Here is a 20,490-nt window from a genome sequence, read left to right as displayed (position 1 = left end):
ATAGTAATGATAATAAAAAGAGAGTGTTATTTCAATTGATTAGTGCATGACACACTTAGAAGTCTCTGGATGAGCTTAATTTGTGTTTCTGGACTCAAATCAATGAAATAACAGTTCCTGTCCCAGGAAGGTCCAGGTTTTGACCTGAGGCTTAGTTCACTACAATGGCCACCACATCTTACACAAAAATAGTCATTTTAGTGATATTAAACTAAATTTTTCTTGTAGCTGAAACTGACCCCAAAACATAGCTCTGCTGACTCGTCAGCCTTTGTCACAAAACTATAATTAATTCAGTATAAACTATCATTCAAAATGGCCGACATCCATAAATTAAACAATATCAAGGAACATCACCTTCTCATTTCTAATCGGACAAAATCTGAATGAGGTGATATAACAAAATGAGGCTGGGAAGTCATGCAAATGTGTAAAATGTGATTTTAGGCATACTAAAGTGCCAAAAAATGTTCAGAAACATTAAGCTTTTCCCTCACTCTGTTTTGTCTCCATACTTATTAAAACATGTAAAATACACCAACTAAACTCCATTCTTTTTAGACTGCATAGAAACACAATGGGTTCCTTAGCCTTTAAACCTGAAAACCTTAAATAAATATTTAGTTAAATGTTACTGCTAAAGTTTGTGTTTCCTCACCTCAGAGTTAAACTGAACCTGGGAGCTCCTTGAATGTCCAGGTCATAACCAAAGAAGAAGTCACTTTGGGTGGAGCCGCAGATATACAGACCCGAATCACTGGGTCCTGCTCTGAAGATCAGCAGGCTGAAGAGTCGGATGGAAAACCGACTTTGCAGGTTGTCACTGTGAGGGACCTGACTTGAGTATCTCAGCTTGTTGCCTTGGTGATCTGTCAGGACCCTGGTCTCATCAGTGCTCGCCTGATGTTTCCTGAAGAACCACACAACGGACTGGACCTTAAACAAAACAAAACAAAAACAACCATTTCAAATTAAAAGCATAGCATTCCTTGAAGCAATGGATATGATGAACTCCTTTTAAGTCAGAGTTGTAGGCAAAAATCTTCCAACATGGAGAAATGATGAGTTGAGTGTAGTCACTGGTGTCAAAAACTGAAAGTGACACTATGCTCATTCATTGTGAAATCTGCTGAGTCATGTTAGCCTTTTAGTACCAAGGATGACTCCAAGCTACTCATATATCAAGTTTTAGCTTAATATCTGTAAAGCTGACTAAGTCAGTCATTTCTGTGTGTTGGTGTAGAGTAGCTGTGGCAGCCCTCTTTAATACGAGTACCTCCAAAATTAAACAAGTGTAGATGTACGATTGATTTCTGAACGTTTCAATAAAATCCTTTTGGTAGTTCTTGAGCTGTTTTGCTAAGAGAAAGACAAAGTTGAATCAAATGGTTACTAACATACTTTTAGAAAGACAGTATATCAGTTTGTCTTCAGAGTACATGTTTGGGAAGCCTCTCAGCTACTACTACACCTAATTGAGTTACAACCATTTTTGTGTCAGTTAAAGTTGATAAGCTATAGTTTATATTTTGAATTTGGATAACTTTAAAAATTAATCAGTTGTAGATGGTTATTTATTGATTACTTTTTAAGAGTTTCATTAAAATTAGGTGGTTTCTGAGATTTTTTGCTTATGGTCAAATGATAACACAGACAAAACATTTTCACCCTTTCACCTTCTGTGGCAGGTAAAGCTTCCACGGAATAAAATCTAAAAAAAATAAATTAATTAATAGCAGTAAATATGTAACCAAGCATGTTCATCTTATTAAATTTAACTATGGTAGAATGCATTTAGATAAAATGTATTATGAAAAACTGCATGAAAACTTTCTGAAAACATGAAGTTGTTCTTTAATGACCTTTAACCAGACAAATCCTGTACTGTGGAGTTCACAGATCTGTTTTGCAAGGCCTGAAGGCGGCCTAACATGCATCATTTGGACTGTGGGAGGAAACGGTGTTACTCTGAGAAAACCCATGAGGAGAACATGCACAGAAAGACCCAAGATCTCAATCGGGAATTGAACACAAGACTCCTTGCTGTTAGGCAACAGTTCTAACTCAGTTGTCGTGTTAACAGGCCAGCATTTGTAATCATCAAAAGTAAATGAAAAATCTTTAATTTCCCTGAAGGAATCTTCCCAAGGGATCAATAAAGTTCTATTTAATCTAATCTAATCTAGAAACTGGTTCTCTTGTCCAGTGTTTATTGCAGAATAGATCTGATGACAATGCCGCTCATAATAAGAATAATATTGTCATAATGGTCATATTAAAACTTTCTTCTGCAGCTCACTGTCCACAAAAGTAGATTTAAAGGGACATTTCGGTTCAGTGAAGTGTGCTTCAGTTGAAATCTTATGAACAATTTACATCTTACCTGTTGGAGACAGCTCTTCAGATCAGCTTTTCCCAAAACAGATTTTGCCTTTTTAAAGCAGCTTCTCTTTCTAAGGTATATAATGTTTGTGCAAACACTATTTTTAACCTCTTCATTGCCATCAACTTCATGTTACACATTAGTCTATCAATTTTTAAATGCATTTTTTTTTAATTGTTGTTCGTTCGATTAACCAAGCCAATACCAGTGAGATCTTTGATCTCTTTTTCAAGGTAGGGTTGGGCCTGAAAGCAGCCTAAACATGCACGTTTTTGAACTATAGGGAGTACCCCGAGAAGATCCATGCAAACACAAGGAGAACATTGAAAAACCCCGGGCCCAACCTGGGTCTTGAAACCATGTCCTTCTTGCCGTGAGACAACAGTATAAACCACTAACCACTAAAACCTTACACTATATTTTTCGCCTTATAAGTCGCAGTTTTTTGCAAAATTTGCATGCCCTGCTGTCACGAATCACGTTCCATAGATTATATTTTCTGTCACCCTGTTCACTCTTTAAAGTTTGCAATAGATCTTTTCTGTAAGTTTCATTTATTTTGTCCACTCAGGTAATGTTTGTTTATATATATGTGAGTTTTAGTTTGTCTTCTTTGCATGCTGGTCGAGGGTGATGTCATGGTTGTTTAGTTTTGTCTTCACTGCAGCCAGCAGCAGCTGATTGAACTCAACTGGCTGCACCTGTCTCTCTCACCCTTTAAAAGCTGCACTCTTTCTCCTCTTCGGTGCCCGGTAGTTGAAAACAGTTCACTGTCAGTAGATGCCTCACGTTACTCATCCTGCCTTGTTCCCCCTTAGCCTTTCATGTCCCCTTGTCATAGTTTACCTGTCTCCTCGTTCCTGTCCCTCTCCTGGTTCATGTCCTTCCCTCTTGGCTTGACCTCCCGGCTCCTGAACCCACGACTTACCTGGACATCGTCTTTCGCTTGCCCCTTTGGATTACCACGTCTTCTGTCTTCGGTTCTGACCTTGGCCTGCACGACTACGCCTCCTCGTCTTCTCCTCCGGTACCTCCTGTCATCTGCTCTCCGTTTTTGGACCCAGGCTTGTGACCACGTCTCTGCGCTCAACCGACTCACCACCCACCTGTCGCTACGGCCAGCTGCAGCCCCTCACCGGACTCAGCCTCTCCTGCAGCGGTCCGGATCAGTTTAGACTTCGTTACTCTCCAGAACCCCCAGGATCATCTGAGACGGTTAGTGGTCCTTCTTATTTGACTTTTCTGCTCCCCATAATCTCCAGTATGACCACTAACTGATCTCTATCTCATAGACTTGTCCCTGATCCAGAACCCAAACCAGCACCAGAACCGGCCCAATCTGGAATATCTCTCCTAGAAAATAAATACCATTTAATTTTCTTTTGTGTGGTGATTTTGGTCCAAACTAAGGGATTCGTTACACCTGCGGCTTATAGGCCGAAGCGACATATTTATGGATTTTTTTTCCCCATATTTATAAACCAATGGCAGCACGGTGGCGCAACTGGTAGAGTTGCTGTCTGTCAACAAGCAGGTTCCCGGTTCAAATCCTGGTCCGGGGGCCTTTCTGGGTGGAGTTTGCATGTTCTCTCCGTGCGTGCGTGGGTTTTCTCCGAGTACTCCAGTTTCCTCCCACAGACCAAAAACATGCATGTTAGGCTGAATGGTAACTCTAAATTGTCCCTAGGTGAGAGAGAGAGAGTGAATGGTTGTGTGTCTCTGTGATGGACTGGAGACCTGTTCAGGGTGTACCCCGCTCCTCGCACAGTGATTGCTGGACATGGGCACTGGCGACCTCCGTGACCCAAAATGGAAGAAGCGGGTAAAGGATAATGGATGGAGGGATTTATAATCCAATTTTTGCTGAGATGACTATTTTCATTCATTCTGACTGAAAACAATTGAGCAGTAGCACTTCCAGCCACTAGATGGCAGCAGAGTAGTAGTAACAACATAGAATAATGTTGTATCATGTAATAGGCAAATGTGGCTATAATGACAAATTCAAAACAAAAACAACTGGACTTTATTATACGTTTTACTTTGTTTTCTTGAACTTCATGTCCTGGATGACTGGGTGTTCCCCAGATATTAATGACACAATTGGCTTGCCTTAGCCTCCCCACCTTTGTTCTACTCGCTGCTTGGAACCATCAAATCAGCTACACCTCCCCTGCAAAATGTAGCTAATTTGACCATCAAAGTGTATTTATTAAGCAACCGTTAGACTGAGACACACTTTTGCTATAATTTTGAGCAAACATTGTTTTTAGGTGTTTATCTTGTTAAATTTTGAATGCAGCTGCAGTGTTCCTCGTTTTTCTTTCCTCTGCGCGCTCCTAAAGCACCTCAGCAGCAAAACTATTTTTGAAATTCAGCTGATTTGACCACTAAAGTGCATTTTTTTAAGGAATAGTACAACTGAGACACACTTCTATAATTTTGAGCAAATTGTTTTCAAGTGTTAATCTTGTTAATTTCTTGTAAAGTCCTCACGTGCAAACTTTTGTGGTTGCCATTTGGCAACCCATTTATTTTTGGCACAACACTTGCCCACATTTCAGGGTTTGGACCACATTTCCTGGTTGTCAGCGGTGACTCATAATAGATGCGACGTATATGGCAAATCGACATATTTAGGGATTCTTCCACTTTATTAAACAAATATGGACTGATGTAACTCAGGGTGGAGCGATGTGTACGGTGGAATATACGGTAGATTATCTACCTTGGTATATTGCCAAGTATGATAATCATGCAGGAAGTGGCCCAAGCTACACCAAAGGTACTTTGCTAGATGTTGAGGTCATTTTATGTAGATAATATTTGATGATCCATAAAGCAGTGGTTATGAACTTATCTCACTTTGGGACCCATCACCATCCATTAATGTCACAAACCAAATTGCAAAAATGTAGAACTCAACATAAGATGAATGCAAAGATGGTGAAATGTGAACCTTATACCCCTTTTCCACTGTCACAGTGCAGATCAGGTCAGCTCTGGTCGGTTCAGCTCGGCTCGGGTCTCGTGTTTCCATTTGCACTTCTGGACCGGTTCTGTAGGCGGGGACTAGAATCCAACTCGTCTTACCACCTGGTGGCGGTAGTGCTCCCTTAAGCTACTTACTAGCCACCACTAAACGTATAAGAACACCCTGAAGGTTTTGTCACAAGATGTTGTGGAAGAGATGTCATGCTCTAATGGAGTACCTCATGAACTGTAACTTTTAAACCTGATTCATAATCCTGCCTTCCTGCTGCTTTAAACCCATGTGTTTTACATTTTAGTATAGATTTTTATAATGTATTAAAAATATATTCACTTTTATTATTTACAGATATGCACAAGGTTCATGTTAAAATTGCAAAACATCACACTGTGATGTAATCTTTGAAACTGCTTTTACAATAAGACTTAAACAATTGGATAAAATTTTGTCCTTAAATTTCAAAGATTTGTCTATTATTAAATTTAAAAACAAACGTATTACTAATTAATCTAAAAAAGTTAAGTCTGGTCCTCTGGACATTCAAAAAAACAAAACAAAGCAAATCAACAAAAAATGTAGAAACGTTTCGTCTCATCCGAGAGACTTCCTCAGTCTGAGGTGCTGTTTTCAGCTCAGTCTCTTAAATAGCACCTTCTCAGAGTGGATCAACCAGTTTGCTGCTGACAACCAGAACCAGCTGATCACATGCTCAAGAAGGACCATCAGCATAACAATGGATCATTAGCACCTGATGGCTGTTTACTGTTCACAGAGAGCTGAGTGATACTAGCAATCACAGCATTGTAAGAGGGGGACAGTTGAACCCGGAGGCTCCGCCCCTGTTTAATGATGGACGATTTCTTTTCACAAAGATGGCCTCCTTTACTCCTCTCTCAAACCATCGGTCCTCTCTGTCCAGGATGTGAACATCTTCATCCTTGAAAGAGTGACCGCTGGCCTGAAGATGAGTGTAGACCGCAGAGTCCTGGCCTGATGATGTTGATCTTCTGTGCTGGGCCATCCTTTTGGCCAGTGGCTGTTTAGTTTCCCCGATGTAAGACTGATCACCCTCCTGACACTGAACAACATACACAACATTGCTCTGTTTGTGCCGGGGGACTGGATCTTTGGGATGAACCAGTCTTTGCCGTAATGTATTTTGGGGTTTAAAAGCCACTGGGACGTTATGTTTAGAAAATAAACGTCTCAGTTTCTCTGATACCCCCTCAACATACGGAATGACCACTGGTCTGGGTTCCTCCTTTTCACCTGATGGCTGACTGGAGTCCTGTTTGGGTTTCTTCTCTGCTTTCAGGAAGGCCCAGTTAGGATATCCACATTGCTCTAGAGCCTGTTTTGTGTGGGATTTCTCCTTCTGCCTGGCTCCTGAGCTAGTGGGGACACTGTCTGCTCTGTGATACAGAGTCCTGATGACTCCTAACTTGTGCTCCAAAGGGTGTAAAGGAGGCCATCTTTGTGAAAAGAAATCGTCCATCATTAAACAGGGGTGGAGGCCTCCGGGTTCAACTGTCCCCCTCTTACAATGCTGTGATTGCTAGTATCACTCAGCCCTCTGTGAATAGTAAACAACCATCAGTGTGCTAATGATCCATTGTTAGGCTGATGGTCCTTCTTGAGCATGTGATCAGCTGGTTTTGGTTGTCAGCAGCAAAACTGGTTGATCCACTCTGAGAAGGTGCTATTTAAGAGACTGAGCTGAATACAGCACCTCAGACTGAGGAAGTCTCTCGGATGAGACGAATCGTTTAGATTTATTTTTTATTTATTACAAAATTTATTGTTTTTTGTGAATGTCCAGAGGACCAGACTTTTTAGATTTTTCTACCTGGATTATTGAGCAGCATCAGGATATTAATAAATAGTCAGTTGGTCTGTGAACACTATGGGGTCCTAGAAGAGTTGAAGAGGTGGATGTTGATGTCTGTGCCTCCCTAGTAAAGATGCTGCTCCCACAACCCTGAAGCAGAAGATGATGGATGGATGGATGGATGGATGGATGGATGGATGGATGGCAAAGGAGGAGACCATCAAACAGCAGGAGTGCTCAGTTCAGGTGAACTCCTGCCTGTTTGCTTCAGATCAGCTGTTCAAATCTCTGCAGGTTCAAATTAAAGGTGCACCAGGACTTTCAGCTGAATCTCTCGGGCCACAGTTGTACAGCCGATAACAGATAACTGATAAATAACTGATAAGTGATAACTGTCTTTTCTGAATTTTTGACTGTTTATGTCTCACTTCATCCTAGAACCAAAACATTTATAACATAATAACAGTTGAGCAGATTCTAGTAATCTTTTATTAGGATTCATTAAAGATCAAATGCAATAAAAAAAAATTCTCAACTTCCAGTATGAATTTAAACAAACACTATCTGCTCTTAACATTGTAAAATTTGTTTAGGAAATTTAATGTTCAAGGACACCGCTTAAGAAAAAAAATGTTTAATAGGAAAACAACAAAGTCCATGCTCTAACCCAGGTACACAATCCAACATCTTTCAGTCAGGTCATGTGGAACTGGTTTGTTTCACTTTGGAGTAAGCTATTGGAGGAAGAATCAGTTTTGTTGTGTTTCCTTGACTGATGAAACCTTCTGGATCGAAGGCGAAACGTTTCAGCACAAAAAAAAAAAGAAAGTGTCCAGATGACCTGACTGAAAAATGTTGGATTTATTAGGAAAAGTAAGAAGTGAAAAATGTAGAAAAATAAAACTACTGCGTCCAACTAATGATTGTGTATCTGTGTGTCCCTTGTCTCACGGGCTTCATCCAGAAGAAGACACAAGTGTTGTTCCTGCTGTGTCCGCTTCAGTTCTTCATGTTCATTCAGTGATGAAATAAGACTTTTCTTTACTGGACTCTTTTCTCTTTCTCTTCACTAGAAAGAAGAAACAGGTGGTTAATTCAAGCTACATACTGTTTTTGAATAAGTGCATCAAACAAAGAAAGGTGCAGCTAACAGCTCTAAGAGATATATTAATAATAATAAACTGATCAAATAAGAAAATGAAAAATAAAGTATTTAAAAATAATGAAAATAATATAATAATAATGGATATATGAATCAGAAAGTATTATACAGATACAGATATTCTTTATTGTCATTCGCACCACATGTGGTACATGTGGTGGATCAAAATTATGTACACAGGGTCCCAGTTACATCCAACAATAAAATGTAAAAGAAAAACAGTAAAAAGATCTAAGATATGAACTAAGAAAAATATCAACTAAAAATATGTTAAGCACTAATAGCATAAAAACATTAAACACAATACGCTGAACAGCAGCACGGACATGAGTCTGTGTGAACAGATGAGCACGAATGAACACATCAACATGAAACAGATCAGCAGCAACATGAAACTGATCAGCAGCAACATGAAGCAGATTAGCAGCAACATGAAACAGATCAGCAGCAACATGATTATCCTGGTTAGATATTCATGAGGCTGGACAAACTCAAGTTCATGTTGCTGTTTGACGTATTGTTTTGATTGTTTACTGCTATTAGTGCTTAGTGTTTTATTAGTAGATGTTTTTTAGTTGATATTTTTCTTAATTCATATCTTAGATCTTATTACTGTTTTTATTTTACATTTTGTTGTCTGTAACTGGGACCCTGTGTACATAATTTTCCCACCACATGTTCAACATGTGGTGCGTATTCAGTATTTAACATTTTATTGTTTTACTTTAAAAATAAAATAAATCAAGTCCTTATCGGCACAAATAAAGTGATGTGGAACATGTTGCATCTGTTCTTACCGAGCACAGAAGCTGCAGCGTTGTGCTGCTCTGTGAGGTGCAGCTGGGCTGTGATGGAGCTCTGTCAGGTGTAGACTCCTCTGATGGAGCTCTGTCAGGTGTAGACTCCTCTGATGGAGCTCTGTCAGGTGTAGACTCCTCTGATGGAGCAGGGGCAGGAGCCGGGAGGCTTGGAGGGTTTAATGTGGAGTTTAGAGATGAACCGTCACGCACTGAAATACGTTCTGGATAAAATACAGTGAGAAACGGGACCGGAGGACAGTTAGCGTTTATGCAAATTAGCTTAGCATCGTAGCACCGACGTTGTCCTATTATGGCATCAGCCTCTTTTGTTAGTTAAAAATATGTTCAGAACCGATGGGATGAGTAATTTAAAATATGTTTAAAGTTAGAAAACACTCACCATCTTCTATAAATGATTCAAGTAGAGCAGTGGCCGTGTCCAAACCACCCTCCAATCCTCCATCTAGCTCGCTTTGACTTTTTTCTTCTGCCACCAAGCACAACAACACCTGCACTTCTGCATTTGGCCACAGCTTTGACATTATTGTTGTTGTATAGCTTCAAATTACTAAAAGATACGCTCCTCGTGTTATCGCTAATGGCAGGCGGTAGAGAAAAATGGTGGATCAGGTTGTTTGGAAAGACTCCACAGACTCCTCCCCCCGACCAATCAGTGACCGACAGTGTTTCTGACGTCACGGCTCGCTTGGACCCCTTGAGAAGCCGGGCCAGAATTTAGGGAGGTGAGCCGGTTCCAGGAACAGTGGAAAAGACCTCAAACACGGGCTGAGCCAGAAATATCTGACCCTTTTTTTTTTTTAACAAACTGAACAGTGCATTCAAGCAGAAACAAACAAACAAAAAAACACCAAAAGGACAAATTAGTAGCTTTAGCTGAGTATAGTTTGTAGTTTTATTGCAAATATTTTGCCCCACTTGGTAATTTACTACTTATAGTTTCTAGCTATCATGCTGCATTTAACTTACAACTAGCATTTGGCTTTTTTAGCTCGTGTTCCCTTTTTAAGCGTATAGGTTTAACAACTCAGGATGAGCCTCTTCAACAAATTTCATCCAAGTCATTCAGAACTCAGCATTCAACAGCATTTTTGCAGAAAATACTATTTCTTTAGTAAATGCTATTTCTTTAGTTGTCCATAACTTTTCTACAGAAACCAACATCAAAATATGTGAATGATTCCTTTATGTTGCATTACCTCCTGAGGCTTGCAGTGGCAGGACAGCTCCACAGTGACTCCTGCCAGGTACGCAGTGTTTCTGAAGGTCAGAAAGGCAGGACAGGCCCTGTTAGCAAACACATCCTGTTTGTCCTCTGGAGCCTCAAAGCTCCATGCCACTGAGGAGAGCAGGAGGACACGAGACAAGCATGTCAACAGCATTTTAGCTTTTACCAAGTTTCAAATTTACAAAATCTACAATATTTAATTTCTCTGTCTCTCTTCACATTTAAGGTGTTAGGAATGAAATTTGGCCGTTTACTTTTAAAACATGGAAGCTGTTCTGCTTGTTAAAACTGTTTTTAAATGCATTAACTTTAAACACTTTTCTGTTGTGAGGTCTGTAAAGTGTTTCTTGTTGTTCAGAACACACTGCATATTGTTCTGATATTAAAAATATTCCTTCAAAGTAAAATAAATTATATAAAATATTTAAATATTTTTTTTAATTTTTACTTTGTGTTTTGATTTGTTCTTAACTCAGACATTAGCTTGACCTTTAATTGCCATGGTAACAACAGATCCTTTAAGTAACCAAGGGCTGTGTTTGAAATATATTCTCTTTCCCTCATTCACATTACACTTGCTATAAAATAGGCTACATTGGGAGTTGGAGATACAGTGTCAGTGTAGATGAGAAATGTATGAATGTATGTAAAGTATGTATGAAAGTATTGTACAGGCAGCTTAAAATTATCATAATTTGAGTAATATTGTCACACACTCACCCCTAATTTTCACATTAAAGTGTCTCAAAATTATCTCGTTTTGTAGCACATTATTATTATTGTAAACAATGCATATTATAGTCCAATGTGTTTTCATCATTATTGACCTTATCCCTATGTCCCATAATGCTTTGCATGAATTATGTATGTTACTTCCAGCAGAGTGAAAACTGCATTTGTTTATGTGTGAACAGTGCAATTGAAGTTAGTCCTAGCTTTGTGAATTTCATTTAAACAGGACAATATAATCATACCGCTACCTACTGCAGACGAGGGAGATGGGAGGACAACCTGAAGAAGTGGCTGCAGATTACATCTACTAGCACGTCATTGACTTGGTTCTTCTGACGGTGAAGCAATGAACAACCTGAAAAGCTCTGAGGCCTATTAGTATTTGCACAGTAATAAGGTCGGTTGTATTTTGTTAAAAGAGGTGGGACACAATCTTATTTATCTTAAAGCAGACATAGAGCATAGCCAAAGGCTCAAAGTCCCACATCACCGAGCCTGTGTGTTAGCTTCAACGTCAGATGCAATAAAGCAGGATGTTGTAGGAGTTGTACTTCCCCTGGTCTCTGGCTCCCTCTTCTGCCCTGTGTTGGTCCAGGTAATTTCCCTTTTGTTCCTACAGCTGTGATGTGTCACAGGTGTTTTATGTTAAGTCTTATTAGTGTTTGTGTTTAAGTCTGTCTGTTTGCCTTCCTTGTTGTCTGGTCATTGTCCTTTGTGATGCCTGTTCTGCTCCTCGTGTCCTGCAACCTGTTCCCATGGTTTATGGAAGTCTGCTGCCTCGTCAGCCCTCTTTACATTGTTGTAATAAATTATTTGTTAGTTATGGGTCGATGAGGCATCATGAAGTGTTTCAACACATTGCCAAAGTGTATTGATAATGTGTCGATACTGTGTCAATGAATACCTGCTGGAACTTAAAAATCCCTACAGACAACCTAGTTGACAGACTCAACTGACACTGATTTGATGATCTACTATATACAATAATATAATTTTAAGTCATTGTACTTTATTATTTCATATTTTCATTTAAATATAAAACATCTTTGATATTTTTAGATACAGTCAATAAATAATGTGAACATGTATCATAACGTGAAAATATAAGTGAACATGTTCTGAATGAGGATGCTTCTGGACTGGGATTGTTGTTGTTTTTTACAAATTTTTATTCTAAAAAAATAAGCGTAGCTTGCAGTCCTTCAGGATGAAATTCAGCAGAGGCTCATCCAGCATCTGCTTCCTGGAAGCTTGATGGTTCGAAATAGAAATGAGATAAAGAATAAATTAATAGGAATTGATTATCAATAAAGCAACTTTAAGTAGTTGTAGAATGGCTGTATACCTGAGTTTACCAAGAATGTATCTGGGACTTCATTCTCAGGCCTGGTCCTATAATGCAGTGATTGTTTTTCTTTTCTTTCAAAAAAGCCATATTGACAGATCAAAGTCAAGGGGAGAGCCATGATATCACCCCAAGTCACTCAAAAGAAAAAATTGAACAACCCACCTATGAACAAAACAGAAACACAACCAGCACATTATCTGTTTAAACAAAATGTACCTCAGTACTGAGATGAGTGGAAGCTGTGGTGTGTGTCCTTGACATTGTTCATTAGGCCCGAGCAGCAAAGCGCTGCGAAGGCCTATTGTACTGTATTTGCTCTGTTCAGGCCTGAGCTACATTTTTTTTCCGCCAAAAGAATTGGTGTTTTGGGGGCCTTAACATATCCCAAAAGTCACCAAATTAGCCGGGCGCATCAGGACTGGTGAAAAATTACGTATTTTAAGGGCGTGGCAAAAATTGCAACAAAAATTAATCAAGAGCGCCACCTAGAAATTTTCAAAATACCCTACGCACTAACCTTAGTTTGTCATAGAAACATGAAATTTGGTACGCTTGTCCAATTTCCCAAGATGCACAGAAAACCCTCTGGCACCAACGTTGTATGATAAACAGGAAGGCGGCCATTTTGGAATGCCGGCACAATTTTCACACCTATTTGGCGGTTTACAGCCTCCGCATTTGAACGAACTCCTCCTAGGGATTTTGCTCAGTTTCAAACTTGACCATTTTGGTCAAAAGGCATGGGGATGCAAAGTTATCTAAATAGTTTGTTTCGGAACATGCTGAAGGGAAATATAAAGTTTTACGTTTAATGATCCCTATCTGACCCTTGTTACCTGATCAGCATGATAGTGGGTCCAGTGACTGAAGACATGTTGGTGTAACCTGCTGTCCAACACTGACAGTTTATGGTGGAGCATGTGGGCGGCGCAGCCAAGTAAGACATAACGCCGTCACCATACATTTGGCTCTAAATTCCACAGTTTTGAACCGAGGTGCACCAAAATCAGTATGATCGATCATTATCCACCCCTTGAACAGGAAGCCATGATAAGTGACCAATAGCCTCCACAGCGCCCCCTAGAATATTTTAAAACCTCAGCCCCAAGCCATTTTTTGACCGATATTTCTGAAACTCGGTGAACATCTGTATCTTGGCAGGACCTATGAAAAAGTCTCTTGGAGCCCTGGTCCAAAACCAACAGGAAGTTGGCCATTTTGGTTCAAAGGGTTATTTTTAGGCATTTCTAATTGCAAATTTTAACAAACTCCTCCTTGGATTTTTGAAGGATTGCCTTCAAACTTGGTTGATATGCCCTTAAGACATTGGAGAGTAAAAATTATCTAAAGCTTGCATTTTCGTAGATGTTAAAGGGCATGGCAAGCCCTAAAATTTTCACTTCACGCCATAAATTTCCAAACACTAACTTTCACATTGAAAGACCAAAATGCACGAAACGGCATGAATCATCGCTGTTGGATGCCCAATGATCCACTGTGGTCATATTTTGACATCATTGAAGCCCCACCCCCTCAGAACAGGAAGTCTCTTTTTAAATTTGGAATATTCTCTCTTTCACACAATTGACTTAATCAGGATGATCCTGTGTTAGAAGACAGATAATATGGTCTGGCTTGATTTAAAGCGCAAACCATTTTGGCTTGAGGATGTGAGCGTGACAGTGTGGCGAATTAAGAAGTGACACCGTTACAATATGTTTGGCTCTAAATTACACAGATTTCAGCCGAGGTGTACCAAAATCACTTTGATCTATCATTATACACCCCTTACCATACCATACTGTAAAGGAAAGGGTCCTCAAATTGTTGAATTTTATTAGTAATTTTATTTTGAAGGGGCACCACTTGCTTTCTGGTTTCTTAAGCAAGAAAATTATTAAATCAGACTCAAGTTTTGTGCTCTAGTGAATTCTTTTCTAGTGTTTAAAAGGCATCAAATCAGTAATACACACAGATATGCCAAAATAATCACAAATTTAGTTTATTCATGTATTTTATTGCAAAAATAATCATCTGTAATAAATCTGATGAAGATTATGCATAAAATGAATACATAAATGAATAACAAATAGCTTTGTATCAAAGGTCTAGTTGGTTATTCAAATCAGTGAAACTTAAAAAAGGCAAATTTTGGACCAGTTCCATTTGTGGAGTAGTTGAAATTGTGTCTAAATTAACTGTAGTGTGTTTATAAAGCAATATTATTGTGATGTATGATCACCAGAAAGGCATTAAAGGTCTCTTGTCCTACCAGAATGAGATGGTCTGAATGGTCCAACAGCTGCTTAAAAATGGTACCAGTCCAGATGTTCTAGTGACAGAGAGGCTGACTTTTCCTCAAAGTTCACCTGCCATCTTAGAGGGACGAGGGTCCATATGGGAGTTAGCTGGGATTTTTCAACTCTGCGGTGTGATGGCTCTGGTAACAAAGTTCAGGTTAATGCCAGGTTCTGCTTCTGGTTCTGCAGGGCTTCCAGAAAAGGCTGCTTCTCTCATTCTCTTTCTTCTAGGATATCTCACTAGGAGGAAGTTTCTTCTCTGAAGTTTGCTCGAAGTTCAGTGCTTGAAGAAAAAGTGTTGAAGAAGATGTGATGTAGAAGTAGAATGGAAGTATAAGTGAAACTTAACTTAACTGTCTGTGTGTTACAGATTGACTTTGGTCCACCTCTCAGAAGAGGGGTGGTCCTAACTCTTTGTCATGTTTGATAAAATCTAATGTCCATTTTCTCTGTCTGCCTTTTTAAAAAGTCACTCTTTTAAAAAGAGGAAAACAAGACAATTGATTATCTTAGAGAGATTACTTAAACAGACATTTTCATACACAAACATTCAGTTCTGAAGCTTTTGAAATAACATGCAATTGTCATCAAAAGGTGTCGCTGTTCATCTCCTGAAAAGAAAATGTCGTTTTAAATAAAGGGTAATAAATAAATAAATGTGTTATCACCATGGGAACCCATCCTGGGAGTAATACTCCTCTTTGATAAAGGAAGATATCAAAGTAGCGAGTTTGGATGTTCCTAAGCTTCGATGTCAGTTGAACCAAACTCATTAAAACGACCTGTCCATTTCGTGGGAAATGAGTTCATATTGAAAGTGGTTAACAAAGTGACATTTTTTTTATACATTCACATTAGTGTCAACTAAGGAGTTTGTGAGCTAAGTTGAAAACCTGTAAAATAGTCTGTTTGTTCCCAAGGGAATAGATGCATCTTATTTTAAACAGTTCAAAACACATGAATGATGTTTGTTTGAGATGAGGTGAACTGTTTCTGTTTAAGCTGAGATGAACTGTTTCTTAAGTGGTGTTCCCCTACAATACCATACCATTTTATTTATAGAGCACTTAAAACAGCTACAAGGCCAACCAAAGTGCCTTACAGACAGAAAAACAGGCAACACACAAAGCAATATACAAAATGAGGTAAATCAGAATATAGACATAAAAACGATACATATAATAAATATGACGACTAACCAGTGTAGAGAATACAGGTTCAAAACACAGATCATCTGGTGTTGAAAGCTACTGAATAGTAGTGGTTTTTTAAACGGGACTTGAAAACCGAGAGGGAGGGGGCCTGTCTGACAACAGAGGCAACTTGTTACAAAGTCTTGGGCCTGCTACAGAGAAGGCCCTGTCACCTCTGCGCTTAAGACGAGTTCCTGGAACTGTGAGGAGCAACTGGTCCGCTGACCTCAGGGAATGTGGAGGGACATATGGCTGAAGCAGATCAGAGAGATGGGGGGGACGACTGTTCAGCGATTTGTAGACATACAGGAGTATTTTGAACTGGATTCGAAGGTGAAACTGTAGCCAGTGCAGTAAGCCCAAAACTGGTGTAATATGCTCTCTTTTGCCTGTACTGGTTAAAAATCGGGCTGAAGCATTCTGGACCAGTTGTACTCATGCAATGGAGGTCTGACTGATTCCAAACAGGAGTGAATTGCAGTATTCAAGCCTAGATGTAATGAATACGTGTATTACTGTCTCCAGGTTATTTCTGGATAATATGGGCATCAGTTTAGACAGCCGCCTCAGTTGGAAGTGTGGAAATGAAAACATTGATACCAGTTTATTTTGTTCATCAATTTTATTATCATCACTTTTATTATTCATTTACTTTATATCACACTCTGTTAAAGCTTATCTAAACTACAGCAGTTACATCAGTGTATGAAACCCTTTTTTCCTGAGTCTCACAAGCCTGTCGGTACGGAACCCAGCTCCAGAACCAGTCACACTGACCACAAACGTATTGTCTGTTTTTACCCTGATAAGATTGCAAATGAGGTTAACGCCTGTTGTGTCAAAGCAAACAAGTTCTGTTACGTTTGAAGGTGTGTATAAATGAAGCCGTATTACCCATGTTTTTTCAGAATACACAGAACTCCTAGGCTGCGTGCTTGTTCATGTGTTTTCTCCTTCTGCAGAAGAAATAAATAAAACTTCACTTTTTATTTTTGTTGAAGTTCTCAGTCTCTAATTTTTTGAACAATAGGTTTAATAAACTCCACAATTTGGCGTCACAAAAAGGATTCTTGGCTGGTCCGTCCACTCTGTGGATTCGAACCCCCAACTCTCACATTGGAGGACGACTGCTCTAACCACTCTGCCACAGCCGCCCCAGTGTGGGCAGGAGAAACATTGATGGGTCAGGCAGGAGGAGGGGATCTGGAGGAGGATCCAAAACAGAATGGAACCAGAGGCCTAACCTGAGACACATGAAATGTGGGGTGTATCCTCAAAGAATGAGGGCACTGTAGGTGGACTGCCAACAGGTTCACCACTTTATAAAAGGGGAAAGGAGGTGCCTATTTACATTTTTCCACATGGAGAAAAAAGTCCAAAGTGGATAGCTAGATGCTTTGACCCACTTGGTAAGGCAAAGTTTGGGTACAACGTCAGTTGGCACTCCTGGAATAGACTGTGGACATCTTGAAGAGGGTCTTTCTGGTTCTTCTCCAAACTCGTTAATATCTGTGGGCAGCCGTATGAGCAGAGGGGACCTCATCTGCTTTCCCCTAAATGGTGATCACCGGTGGCTAGAATCTGTAGACAGTTAAAAACGGGGACAGACCAGTGGCAGAGGATGACAGGGAGTTCAGTGCCTGCTCCACCCAGGGAAGGTTATGGAACCTCTGCACATAGGAGCCGAAGCTTGGTCTCTACTTCCTGGTTTACCCTGTCACTATGTCCATCAGTCTTTGGGTGAAAACCAGACGAGAGGCTGACAGAAATGCCCAGAAGATAACGGAACTCCCTCCAAAACCGAGAAATGAACTGGGAACCCAGATCTGAGACAATGTCAGCAGGCAGACCATAGAGGCAGAACACTTCTCGGACCAGGACCTCCCTCAGTTCCTTGGCAGATGGGAGTTCTTTAAGGGGACAGGATGAACAATCTCATGGGAACCTATCCAAAATGTTGAGGAGGACTGTGTTACCACCGGAAGAAGGCAACCCAGTGATGAAATCCAGAGATGTGAGACCATGGCCAGGACAAGATGGGGAGTGGTCACAGGAGGCCAGCAGGAGGTTGTCAGGAGGTCTTGGATGGGAACATTGATGGCAAGAGGAGATGAACTCCTTGACATTCTTGACCAAGTTCATCTACCAAAACTGGGCCTTTACCACCACCAGTGTCTTGTTAATTCCTGGATGACAGAATAGTCAAGACTTATGGCAGAGCTTGAGTACCTGTTCCACATTGTCCTTCAGGATGAACATATGATCCTTGAGACAATCAGTAAGTGGTGGATGATCATGGTGAGCCTGTCTGATCTCCTCCTCCAGTTGCGTGATCAAAAGTTGAACCATCTCCAGTAGAATAAACTCCTTCTCTCAGCTAGTCTGATACTTCTCAAACTTATCCTGAATCCTAGAGAGAGTGTCGGGCTTGGCATTCTTAGTTCCGTGTCTGTAAAACATTTGGCGTCACGAACAGGGTTCTTCGCTGGTTCGTCCACTCGGTAGACCCAGGACGGGGGCTGATCACCAGGAATCGCAGGATTCTTCCCTAAACCTCTACTAGGTCTTTTTGAGAGTGAGGGGACGTTCTGGTTTTCCATTGGGAGGATTCGACCTGGACAGAATTCGAACCAAACTGAGACCACAAAAAACAAATACTTAAGGTAAACTGAAAATCTTTTTAATATATAACAAAGTAGGTTTTAAAAAATAAAACCGAGGTAGATTTGTGTACACAAATCAAGGTAGGTCCTGATAAGGGACTGAGAAATAAATAGTGGATAATTAAACAAGGAAGCACCAGGAAAATTAAACAAAAATGGGTGCAGGGGAAAGCAAAGTAGAGGATTACATTCCTTGTGGTCCAGAGGCAGACCATATGCGTAGATTACATGGAAATTTGTGTCTCAGTTTTATTTCACAGTGGCATTCTAAATTAAATTTTCAAAAAAATGGTTCTTTTGACCCTGAAGAAATTCAAAAATTAGATGAACAGTTGTTAAGACAGAAACAAAAAATGTGTGATATGAAGAAAATACCATAGGATATTTTTGTAGCAATGCACAATCATGCGCAAGCGTTTAAATTATGGAAAAACCAGTCCAAATCCCTAACACAAAAACAGCATCTAAAATGTACCAAATGACTCAAAAAGTTGGAAAGGCAACCAAATTGGCTCTAAAAAATGAGACAATGACAAATTCACAAAAAATATTAGCCGAAAATAAAAAGAAATCGCTTAAGGACAAATTAAATGTGTCTTTCTCTTCTCTCTATTATACACCGGAGTCCTGTGGACCTCCGTCTCCCACGGCAAAGCTGTACCCCTCTCTGGCTGGTTTCACTGACCCACCATCGTACGCCCAACCTGTAACGGCAAAGAAAAAGAAGGAAAAATCACAAAGACTACCCATTAAAGGTCAAGCTCAGCTGTTCCCACCACCAAAACCCACTTGGGCCCTCGACTCTGATGATGATTTTCAAGGATATGTACCAGCATCTGATTCAGAGGAAGAAAATGATAAAACCTCACCAGCGTCCTCACTGAAGACCCCAGCTGATACTAAAGGTCCTGTCGCTGGAACCAGTACTAAAGTCGTCACAAGACAAATGGGAAAAATTAAGGCCCTTGAAGAAAAGGCTGAAGCTATAAAAAAGAAAATTGATGACGTTAAACAGCAAAGCCTAAAGAAAAAAAACAAAAAAAAACGCAGATCATCATTATCTGACCTTCCCCAAGCTGCAGATGGAGTGGACGATCCTGAAGACCTGCTCACCAACCCAATTCTGGAGGTTAGAGGACCAACTGGCCCTAAACTGGTGTATCGAGCCTGGCCCAAGGCGACCCTGATCGAGATGGCAAGCCAGCACTTGCCTGACCTGGCACAAGGAGGAGCTGCTGTAGCTGCTGCCATGATAAACATGATAGAAGTGGTCCGACCCACACTGGCTGAGTTCAAAATGATACTGACTTCTGTGTACGGGATTGGGTTCATCAGCACCATCGGGGCCCAACTATGTGATGTACGTGATGGACGTTGAATTGTCAACGTCCAGGTAGATCACAAGGACAACCAAAGTTATTTCAAACAAGTGGAAAGGATCATAGAATGCATCACTGCAGCATATCCTCAGACCCCAAGCTTCACTACCATCACAGACACTGCCCAAAAACAAGATGAGTCACCACAAGATTATTCCAACAGGCTGTTGCCTGTTTTCAGAACACATTATGGCATTGAGTTTCCTTTTGAGGACTGGCAAGACGCCCAAAAAGCAACATCTTTCGAGATCATTATCTGTCAATCTCTGATGAATGGACTTCTCCCACCAATCTGCAAAGCTGTCTAGACCACTTACATCGGGTGGAAGACTGGTATCAGTCTAAATGAGCTTCTCAGACACGCTAGACATGCCTGGGATCAACACACAGCTAAGAAGACCTCTACTCAAAAGAAAAAGCAGAGACAAACTGAAGAGGCCCAGCTCATGCTGCTACAAGCAGCC

The 20,490-nt window shown here is 40.3% G+C and overlaps 1 protein-coding gene across 1 annotated transcript in view; it reads right to left on the bottom strand.

Annotated features, from left to right (window-relative positions):
* LOC119416589 (Ig-like V-type domain-containing protein FAM187A) overlaps positions 1-20,490 on the bottom strand; it is a 178,727-nt gene that overhangs the window by 141,733 nt on the left and 16,504 nt on the right. Inside the window, exons 4-7 of the mRNA XM_037683778.1 lie at positions 19,437-19,483; positions 19,283-19,351; positions 10,383-10,522; positions 677-936 (exon numbers count right to left, since the gene is read on the bottom strand). Of these exons, the coding sequence (XP_037539706.1) occupies positions 677-936; positions 10,383-10,522; positions 19,283-19,351; positions 19,437-19,483 (516 nt within the window). The remainder of the gene's footprint in view (positions 1-676; positions 937-10,382; positions 10,523-19,282; positions 19,352-19,436; positions 19,484-20,490) is intronic.

Source organism: Nematolebias whitei, chromosome 11 (genome assembly GCF_014905685.2).
Source record: "Nematolebias whitei isolate Nwh7 chromosome 11, NemWhi1, whole genome shotgun sequence".
Classification (NCBI taxonomy): Eukaryota; Metazoa; Chordata; class Actinopteri; order Cyprinodontiformes; family Rivulidae; genus Nematolebias; species Nematolebias whitei.
The sequence above is the reverse complement of the archived record's forward strand: the minus strand, read 5'-3'. Positions and strand labels throughout refer to the sequence as shown.